The 10,199-nt window shown below is 58.4% G+C and overlaps 1 protein-coding gene across 2 annotated transcripts in view; it reads right to left on the reverse strand.

Moving 5' to 3' along the window:
* PLXND1 (plexin D1) overlaps window positions 1-5,240 on the reverse strand; it is a 59,707-nt gene extending 54,467 nt beyond the window's left edge. The window contains exon 1 of one of the 2 annotated variants that reach the window (XM_043588193.1): window positions 3,816-5,240. In XM_043588193.1, the coding sequence (XP_043444128.1) occupies window positions 3,816-5,135 (1,320 nt within the window). In that variant the 5' untranslated portion in view covers window positions 5,136-5,240. The remainder of the gene's footprint in view (window positions 1-3,815) is intronic. The other variant, XM_043588192.1, reaches the window with a different exon arrangement.
* Between the last annotated feature and the right edge of the window lie 4,959 nt (window positions 5,241-10,199).

Consider the following 10,199-nt stretch of genomic DNA (forward strand, 5'->3'; position numbering starts at 1 on the left):
TCGGCATCCCTAACCCCTGAGTTGTTCAAGGGTCAAATGTAACTGCAAACATGTGTGCCGGGCACTCTACTAAGAATTTTACAGGTATTAGCTCATTTAATTCTCCACAACAGTCCTATGAGGTAAATGCCTTATTATCGCTCCCATTCTACAGAAGGGGAAAGTGAGGTGCTCATTCAAAAATTTTTTAAATGTTTATTTATGTTTGAGAGAGACAGAGTGTGAGTCGGGAAGGGGCAGAGAAAGGGAGACAAAATCTGAAGCAGGTTCCAAGCTGGCAGCAAAGAGCCTGACACAGGGCTTGAACTCACAAACAGGTGAGATCATAACCTGAAGTCAGCCACTTAACCACTGAGCCACCCAGGTGCCGCATGACATGCTCACTCAGATCACAGTACTCTGGCTAAGACCCTTCATAACTCCCACCTCCCCAGGATACAGTCCCAACTCCACAATGTGGCCTCTCTATACCTGCAAGCCCCGCCCACTTCTCCCAGCCTTCTCTCACATCCTCCCCACTCCCCCCACCACAGGGACCACCTTCCATTGCTCCAGCTTTCCTTGCTGTTTCCTACTTCCATGCTTAGGCACAGGCTGTTCCCTCTGCCTGGACCCTTTCATCTTCTGCCAGCTTCATGTAGCCGACCCCTGCTCATCCCCCCACCTCTGCATCGATAGCACCTCTCCCAGAGGCTGTGATGTCCTCTGTCAGGGCTCCCACTGTCCAGCTTTTCCTATTACCCCCACCCCTGGCCCCCTGGGATCTAAGTGCATGGCCACATGTTTGTCCTCTGCTCACCTGCATGGGCCATGAGAGCAGAAACTGAGGCACCACTGGTCTCCAGCACATAGCACTGGCTGGGGCACACAGTAGGGACTTAGGAAGTGTCTATCGAGGCCTCCATCTGGGGCTAGAGGTGGGAAATTGTGGGGTCTTTACTGCTGCAGAACAAGCCAAAAGAGGTCACTGCTGTCCAGGACCAAGCCCAGACCTGTGCTAATAAGGCCCCTGGGATAATACCAACAAGAACAGCAGAGAGCTACCAGGTGCTTACTACATGCTAGGTACCAAGCACTTATGTTCATTCATTCATTTAGTTCTTTAAGCAGTCCTTAGAGATTTTGTTTTTATTGTCCCCACTTTACAGCATAGGGAACTGAGGCTCAAAGAGGTTAAGTCACTTGCCCAGGTCACACAGCTGGGAAGTGACAGAGTATGATTTGAATCCAGGAAACAAAGTCCAAGTTCTTAGCCTATAACTGGGGAGCTGGCAACAGCCTGGAGCAAGAATAATGGATCCCCCTCCACACTCCCCGCCCATGGCTACACCAGAGGCCCAGACCCTCGGGCCTTGGACACATCTGGGAGATACTGCCCAGCGGCACCGATCTGAGCCCACAGCAGGGCATGGGGAAAGGGAGAGAGGTGTGGTGGGGACACAGGGAGTGTGGCCGAGGAGGACCAGGAATCCACCCCACCTTGGCGTGGGGAGAAGGCCGAAGGCCGCTTTGTCCCTGGGGCTACGTCCCTGGAGAGGCCCTGCCCCTCTAAGGAGAAGGAAGCCCTAGCCCACTTCAGCAGAGTGAGTCACTGCACCAGGCCAGGCTGGGGACCGTGGGAACCAGGACGATTCCTGCAGAGGGGGAGGGGGATACTGCGGTGGCGGCGGCCTGAGGAATCCCATGCATCAACCCACACCAAGGGCCTGGATGGACACACAGGCCCTGGAAAGGCTAAGGAAGGCCCAGGGGCTGGCCCGACCTCAGCCCTGGCTACCACAGTAGGGTCTTCCCTCTGTAGAGCAGGGACTGACTCCCCACTCACCTCCTCTGGCCCTGAGACCCCCAAACAAAACTTGTACCCTCAAACACACCCCTTTGGAGGATGTGGCTCTGAGGAGGGGAATGGTAGATGTCCCAGTCACAGCGCTGGGCAGTCAACCCTGACCGGGCCAGCCCCCGTGGGTGGCGATCTGCCCTGCTCACCCACCGTGACCTTTTATTTTCAGGGCAGTCAGCCAGCTGGTGGTGGACAGCCATGGGAGCCCGAATGCAGGAGAAGGAATCTGCGTTTTCTCAAAGCCCCAGTGTTGGGCACACCCACGGGGGAATAATTAATCTCATGAGATTCTTCCCACAGCCTGAAGACCATGGAGGAGAGACAGGGCAGGACCACGGGGGGCCTGGCCCCAAGGAGGGCTCACCAGGAAAAGGCTGAGTTCAGCATCTTGCTGAGGGAGAAACTGAGGCTTCCTAGGGGAGTGGCAAAGCTTGGGGTTGAAACGGACTCCCCAGATTCACGTGAGGATACAGAGTAAGGAGAAGGCACAGGGTTCCACCTCTCAGGACCCCCTGAACAAGTGACCCCTTGCTGGTGGGCTTTCTCCAGGGGAACTGCACAGAGCTCCCTTCTCCCCCGCTGTGTCATAAACCTCCCCCAAGGTCAGCACACACAGCGATCCCCCACCTGGCCCCTTCATCTCTGTTCAACCCAGCCCCAGCCTCCTGGGCCTCGTTCCCACCCCCCAGCTTTGCTGCCACACCTGGCCCTTCCTTACTCCCTCCTGAGCCCCTGGCACTCTCTCGCCCCCTGCACACCTCAGTACTGCACACAGTCCTGTTCACCTCCCTCTACTCTCTTGGCCCTGGCACCTCCCCACCCCAGCCACCTGAGACCCCTCCAACACACTTGCACGTGCGTGCACACACACACACACACACACTCCGAGCAACATGTCCATAAGGCAGCAAAGAATGGGTGGTGTTAAGGACACAGATGATGAGGGTAGACAGCCTAGATTGAAACCCTGCCTCTGCTAGTTCCCAGCTGTGTGATCTTGAGCAAGCTATTTAACCTCTCTGTTCCTCATTTTCTTCATCTGTAAAATGCAGATGAGAATAGAGACTACCTAAGAGGGTAGTTGTAAGAACCAAGACAGTTATGCCATTTGATGCACTCAGTAGGCATTCCACAAGTGTTGTCTTGCTTGTCGTGCCCATGTCTGGTGCATGCTACATGCTCAGTATATATGTGTTGAATGAGTGGATAAAAATTGGCATCAGGAACACACCTATTTGCCAACCAGTGGCCTCCCCACAGTACCTACCAGTTCCCAAACACCTGTGTTCCCTGCCACATACATCCCAGTGCACACCCAGGCCCACTCTGCTGCACCAGTGACCTGCAGGACACATCCACCTGCCCTACACTCCTGCATAACCAGCTCAGGGACACACGAGTCTGGTGCATACACCCCGTCACTCCCTCTTTGCTGCACACCCCCATCCATATCTGCAGGGCCCTGGTGCACACCGGTGTGCACACCTGCCACACCCAAGCACACATCTGCCAACTCCCAAGGGCAGCCCTGATAGGCTCACACAGCCAGCCCAGAACACACCTCTGGTCAGACATGCACTCACTTGCTCTGCACTCTGGACACGCCTAGGACCACCACTGCACACCTGGGCTAACACATGCTTCTCCAGTGAACACCTGCAACCTCGACCCCTCCTACACACCTAGTTATGCTCACCTGTAACCCAGTACTCTCTCGAGTGCCCGCAGGCACACACCTGTACCATATTCGCACCAGTGCCCCCACCCTGGCTGACACCTATATCCTCGTGAGTACACCTGAGTCCCGACAAAAGCACCGTGGCCCAGAGTACATACCTGGGTCTCCACACGGACATCTGGGTCCCACACGTTCACACCTGTGTCCCTCTCAGCGACAACGCGCCCAGTTACCCGCACGCTCTCCCTCCTGCCCCCCGACCCCCACCCCAGCTGATGTCCGGCTCCCTTGGCGTACCTGGATGTTGCGCTTGCGCTCGCAGGCCGGCCCGGTGCCCTGCACCACGCTGTCGAGCACGGCCACCACGTCCGGTGCGGGCTCCACGAAGCAGGCGGTGCGCGCGGCGCGGATCGCGGCTTGCACGTCGGCGAAGCGGAAGGCGCACAGCGCGGCCGGAGTCGAGCGGGACGCGGGGGACCCCTGCGGCCGCTCGAAGACGGCAAAGAGCAGCTCGCGCGCGGGAAAGACGGACACCAGGCGGCTGTAGAGGTCGCCGCGGCCCGCGCCGCCCGCGCACTGCAAGCCCAGCTGGATGTAGGACTCGGTGAGCTTCTTGGCATCGCCGCCGGCGCCGCGGGGCAGGCAGATGCGCGCCAGCAGGCTCCGCGCCTGGCTCTCCTTATCGCCCGCGCGCGCCTCGCTGTTGAGCGCCAGGTACGCGTAGGACGGGGCGCCCGGTGGCGGGTCGGGCGGGTGCAGGAAGGCGCGCACGAAGCCCAGCTTGTGTTGCTCCTTGGCTCCCTGCTTGATCTTGAGAATGTTGTCGTCGGAGGGGTTGAGGTCGAAGGTGAAGAGCTTGGCCAGGTCACCGCGCGCATCCAGGGAGCGGATGGCGATTTCGGGCGTGTTCTCGAAGCGGTGGTCCTCCAGGCTGCGGTTGCGCGGGAAGAAGGCGCTGCCGTAGCCGGTGTACGTGGCGCCCACGAGCAGGCGGCTGCCCCCTGTGCCGGCGGCCGGCGGCAGCACCAGCCCCACGGTGGACGCGTTCGGGTGGTTGGCCGCCACGTTGAGCATGCTGGGGAACACGGTGACGGGCTCCGCGGGCGGTGCGGCGGGGGGGAAGCGCACGGCCACAGCCGAGATGTTGCCCCGGCGCCGCAGCTGGCAGAAGCCCTGGTAGATGGACCCGCACACGACCACCAGGCCCTGGCCGGGGTCCAGCTGCAGGATCTTGTTGTAATTGTCGGTGAGGCGCCGCGGGTGCTCACACGAGGCCTGAGGCAGCTGCGGGGCGTGACACAGAGGGCTGTCGGCCACCGGGCCCACGGCCGCCTCGGCCTCCAGGCTCAGGTTGGCGCCCGACAGCTGGTAGAGGCGGTTGACGGCCGCCAAGTACACCGTCCCCGCCGCGCCGTCCAGGGCGAAGTTGTTGGTGGGCGTGGGCGAGGGGAACCGGCGTTGGATCTCCAGGGCGCCGGCCCGCGCCGCCCCCAGGAGCAGCAGCAGCGGCAGCAGCGGGCACGGGGATGGGGCCCGGAATGGCGGGCGCGGCGGCAGGGGGCTGGCCGCGGCGGCCCGAGCGCTAAGGGGTGCGCCGCCCGCGGCGCGACGAGCCATCCGGGCGTGCGCGGGCTGCGCGGCGCGGCGAGTGCATGGGGCGCGGCGCGGCCGGGAGCCGGGAGCCCGGAGGCGGCAGGAGGCGGGGGGCGGGCCCGGGCCGCGAGGCGCTTCCTGCCCGCGCCAGCGGCCCCCGGCCCCCGGCGCCCCGGCCCGGCTCAGCCGCGCCGCGCAACCCGGGGGCGGGGCGGGGGCGGCTCTGCTGCGGACACGCCCTCGCGCCCCGCCCCCGCCGCGCCCCGCCCGGCCGCTCCCCGCCTCCCGGGCCCCCTCCCGCCCCGGTCCCACCTCCCCAAGCGCCCCGGGCCCCTTCCCGGGGCTGCCCGCGGACCCCGCCCCGCCCCGCCCTCCCACCTCCGGGCCTCAGCTAGGCTGTCGGTGGGTCCGGCCGCCCCGCGCCCTCCAAGACTCTCCCGCGCGGCGCCCGCGGCCCTTAGGCTCCCTTTCCCAGCGCTGCCTCCGCCTCCGTCGCTCGTTCCTCTCGCTCGTTCCTCCCTCTTGGCCGCTTGGCCTGTGTGGCTCGGCTTGTTTCCTTTTTTCTTCCTCTTTCTCCCTGGTCTCTGTCCCTCTTAGTGTCTCCCTGTCTGTGTCTCTCCCCTCATGGCCCCCAACCCCGTGTGTGTTGTCTCCCTCTTTTCCTCGGTCTCTGGCTCTTCTTCCCTCTCTCTGACTCCCTTTTTGCCCTATCGGTTCTGTTATCACTACCCATTTCCCCCTCTCCCTTCTATTTTTCTGTCCCTGGCTCTCCCTCTCTCTCCACGGCTCCCTCTGTCTCCCATCCCTCGGAGGCCCCTCTCTCCTCCATCTCTGTCTGCCCCCCATTCTTTCCCGCTCTGCCTTCCTGATGCACAGCCTTCCCTCGCTTTCAGCATCTCACGCTCAGAGTCTCTCCCCTAATACTCTCTTTCACGGGACACTTGTCCAGGCCTTAGAACCCTGGGCCATTTGGGCACAGGGCACCACCTCCTCAGACTCCACCATCTGCCCCCTAAACCTCAGCCCCATAAAGGAGGTCTTACAAGCGGCAGGGACAGAGGGACAAAAGCTCAAGGGTCAGACATACAAATCAGCAAAACATGGAGAAAGGAACTATTTCAGGCATGTGCCAGGCCATGGGGCAGGCTGGGCTGGGTTGGAAGAGTGACACCCAGAGTAAGGCCTTGGCCCTGGGGGGAGAGGGGAGTGGCCTCAGGAGGCCCACTGTTACCTCTGTGGAGACCCAGCCCTGTGGGCTGCTGCCCCTCCACCCACCGCATCTGTCCAGACACATCCCCTTCACTCAGGACTCGAATCACCAAAAATCCTGCCAGGTTTAGTGCAAGATCAGCCAGGAGTGAGCTGGCACTTGGGCCTGCTTCTCCTTTCTTTGGGCATTTCTTCTTTCACCTAGAACAGGTAGGCACTGAGTTCAGGGGCAGGCAGCAATGATCCCAAGGTCACAGAGCCCATTTGTGAAGCACCCACGGTGCCCAAGCAGAGCTTGCCCCCTGCCAGGCACTATGCCAAGTGCTTTACATGTATTGACCCATTTTGTCCTGACAGACACCTTCTGAGGCTGGTGCTGTTATTATCCCACCTTACAGATTTGGAATCTGAGGCCCCAGAAGGGAAGGGACTGGCCCAAGATGCCTAGCTCACCGGGAGCAGAACTACAATGCTTGAAAGATGAAGTCTGTTGGCTCTGAGCCTCGCCCAAATCTCTCCCAGCCCCACGCCAGCTCTGGCCTGTCAGAACCAGGGGGCTCCCATCAGGGGGCCACATGGCACCAGGAGGCCCTTGCTCTGAGGGTGTTCTGGCCTCAGCTCATTTGTTTCCACCTGGCCAGGAAGGAAGGACAGAGAGCCCTCTGTGCCCCAGAGGGTAGGCAGGAAAGCCCAGACCTACAGCTGTCCCCCTTGTTCCTCATCCCAGCATCTTCATCTTCCTGCCGCCAGCCTCTGCCCATCACGTCCGCCTTTCTCCAACCCCCTCTGTCGTCCCCGCTAGCCACTGCTTTTACTAGCCAGGAGTGTTCAGCTGTAGGAAATCAGAGGCTCTGTTTCTGGTGCCCTGTCCCCGCTGGGCTCAAGGCCACTCAAGGGACAGCTTGATAGGATATCCCAACCTCCATCTCTGGATGGGGAGGGCTCATGTTGTGCCACCTGTGGGAGTGGACTGGGTGCCCAGTGTACCTCCCCCACCCCTTCTTGGAGCCCTCCCCATCAGTCCATCTGTCTGCCTCCCTCCTGCTCTTATCTTTCTCTAGACTTCCTACCCCATCTCTGTTTTTGTCAGTCTTCTCGCTCCTCCCAGTTACTCTCTTTGTCTCTCTCTCCCCTAGTCTCTTCCCACCCCCCTCTCTTTCCACTCTGTCTTTGTGTGTGTATCTCTCTGTCTCTGTCTCTCTCTGTCGGTCTCCCTCCCTATCTCCCACCCCTCTCTCCCTCGCTTGCCCCTCCTAGCTTCCTTCCTGTCTCCGGGCTCATCTTGCCACATCCTGCAGCTCCCCCACTGAGACTTGAGGAAAATGCTCTGTGTTGTCACAGCTCAGCCTAGTGCACATGATTCCTGGCACGTTGGACACAAGCTACCTGCCAAACTGAGTGCTGGGAGCTCAGGAGCTACCCCAGGCTGGGGGCATGCAGGGCCAGGTTGGGCACAGGCTGGGTCCAAGTGTCCTCTCAAGCTGAAGTGAAAGTGCTGTGTTGACTAAGACAAGGCACTTGGCCTCTCTGAGCCTTAGTTTACTTGTCTATAAAACAAAAACAATCATAATAGCACACAGGCCCCTGGGAGGTTTTAAGATATAAACAACATAACTACCAGAAAGCCTGGTGTGAGGTACATGGCAGGCACTGGGCAGATGCCAGCTTCTCCCCTCGCATTGAGCAATGGTCCACGGGGCCCCTCTTCCTGTCTTGGGCTCCATGGCAGCTTGTGAAGCCACAGCCCACCGAGGGCTAAGCGTTGTACCCAGCACTGCCCTGCATGATCTCATGCCATCCTCACATCCGGCTGCCAAGGCAGGGGTCATCAAACCCATTTCAGAGATGGAGAAACTAAGGGTATTAGCAAGGTGAGGATTAAACCCAGATCTGTCTCCAGATTGTGTACATTCTCCCCTCCAGACCCATTAGCTGGAAGTTCCTTCAGGTCAGCATGGGTCACCCGGCAGCCACCCTGTATCCCTGGCTGGGCAGAAGAGGTGCTGATAAGCACTGGAGGAAGGAAGGCAGGAACAAGGAAAAGAACCCACATCTTCCCTGTCCTTACTAAGATGCAGTGGGTCTCCTCCCAGAAGGGATTTTAGAGGAAACCAAGGGGAGATGCATGGTACCCAGGAGGGTGGTTTGGGTGGCACCCAGCATTAACTAACTTCGAATTAACTAACCTGGATTGATCAGTTCTAGACTGACCACCAGCTAATCCTGAATCACGCTATGATTTGGGCTCTTTTTGGTTTTTGTTCAAGACTTCTGATCATATCAAGGAGAAGGTCTCTGTTTGGGGCTAATGTGCCTTTAATGCCTCTCTAACATTTGTCATTGTCCTTTTTTAATAGAGAAAAGGTCTTAAGCTCATTGCCATTGACATCAGCCTTCTAGAATTTACCTACGGCCCCTTATTTTCTGGGTTTGGCAAGTGATACTCGTTTTTTCCAAGTATAATAATGATGTAAAGCTTGCTTGATACATGCATTTATTGCAGTTTTTAAAATGTGTGTTAAAGACAAATATGGAGTAGGCTGTAGTCCATATGGTACAACACACTGAAATATGGGCAACATCGATAAAATCCAGTACCTTTTTAGATGAGGACACGGCGGCCCAGGTAGGGTCTTTGCCTGGACTCCTAGTGGTCGCTGACCAGGCTGGCCCAAGGACCGCAGGCCTGGGCTTTCAGCACCGCCTGGGCGGGGGCTTCCCCATCCTGCCCTGTCCATCCTCAGCAGAGCCATGAGGAGGAGGAGGAAATGTTTTTCTCCTTCAATTGGAAAAAACAACAGTGGGGCCAGGGCTATGCTGGGAGGGGCGCCTCCTGCCCTTCTGTCCCTTGGGCCTGGCCTAAGAGAATGCTTTCCTGCAGGAAATACTCCTGACTCGCTGACGGCTCTGAGCACTGCTTTGGTGACAGGAAGGTGCTGGAAGCAGAATCCTCCGGGAGCCCACAGCAACCCCAGCATGGGCCCAGATAGTGCCAGGAGCCATCACTGCAGCTTCTAGGGAGCTTTACCCATCTCATTTCCTCCCAAAAGCAAGAGGTAGGTTTTATCATCCCCATTTTACAGATGGGGACACTGAGGGCCAGGAAGGTGCCACCACTTACCCGTAGCTACACAGCTTCTTGGCCTTAAACCCTGTTCTTGGCCACTGTGTCCCTCTACCCACCGCCTTGGAGCTGGGAGACCTGAGGTCCAGGCTCAGTTCAGTCTCTAACCACCTGTATGACCGACCGTGGTGGCGCCATCTGTCTTTGAGCCTCAGTTTCCTTATCAGGAAAAGGCGAATACAATCCACCTCACATGACTGCTGTGAGGATGGAAAACATAGGCATGTCAAAGTGCCCAGCATATCAAGAAGTATGGTATCCACTGACTTTCTAGCTCTGAAACACGGGATCCTCTCCCTCAGACTCCTCAAACTGATTATCTGTGCCCCACTCAGGAGACCCCCCCCCAGCTATGATAATAGAGATAGATATTATCTCTACAGATAGATAATAGAGATGATGATATCCTCATAGCAGCTGCCACTGATGTGTGTCATGCTGGTGCCATTGAGGGCTCAGATGCATAAGATCACTGTTTAATTAACCCTCCACCTGGTCTTCCACCACCACCTGCACTCATTAACATGGAAGCCAAGGCTCAGAGAGGTCTAGAGGCCTGCCTGATGTCACACAGCAAATAGGTGGCCCAGAGTGACTCCTGCCCCCTCTCTAGCCAGCCTTGCCCCTCCACACTGGATCTCCTGTCATTACTACCATGTCCATCTGGAGTGGCCCAGGAGGGGTCAGTGTGACCCTAGAGTGGCCTTGCTGACAGGACATATAGTACCCATCACACTAATGTGTTTAAATTACAG

This window comes from Prionailurus bengalensis, chromosome A2 (genome assembly GCF_016509475.1).
Source record: "Prionailurus bengalensis isolate Pbe53 chromosome A2, Fcat_Pben_1.1_paternal_pri, whole genome shotgun sequence".
In the NCBI taxonomy this organism is placed as follows: domain Eukaryota; kingdom Metazoa; phylum Chordata; class Mammalia; order Carnivora; family Felidae; genus Prionailurus; species Prionailurus bengalensis.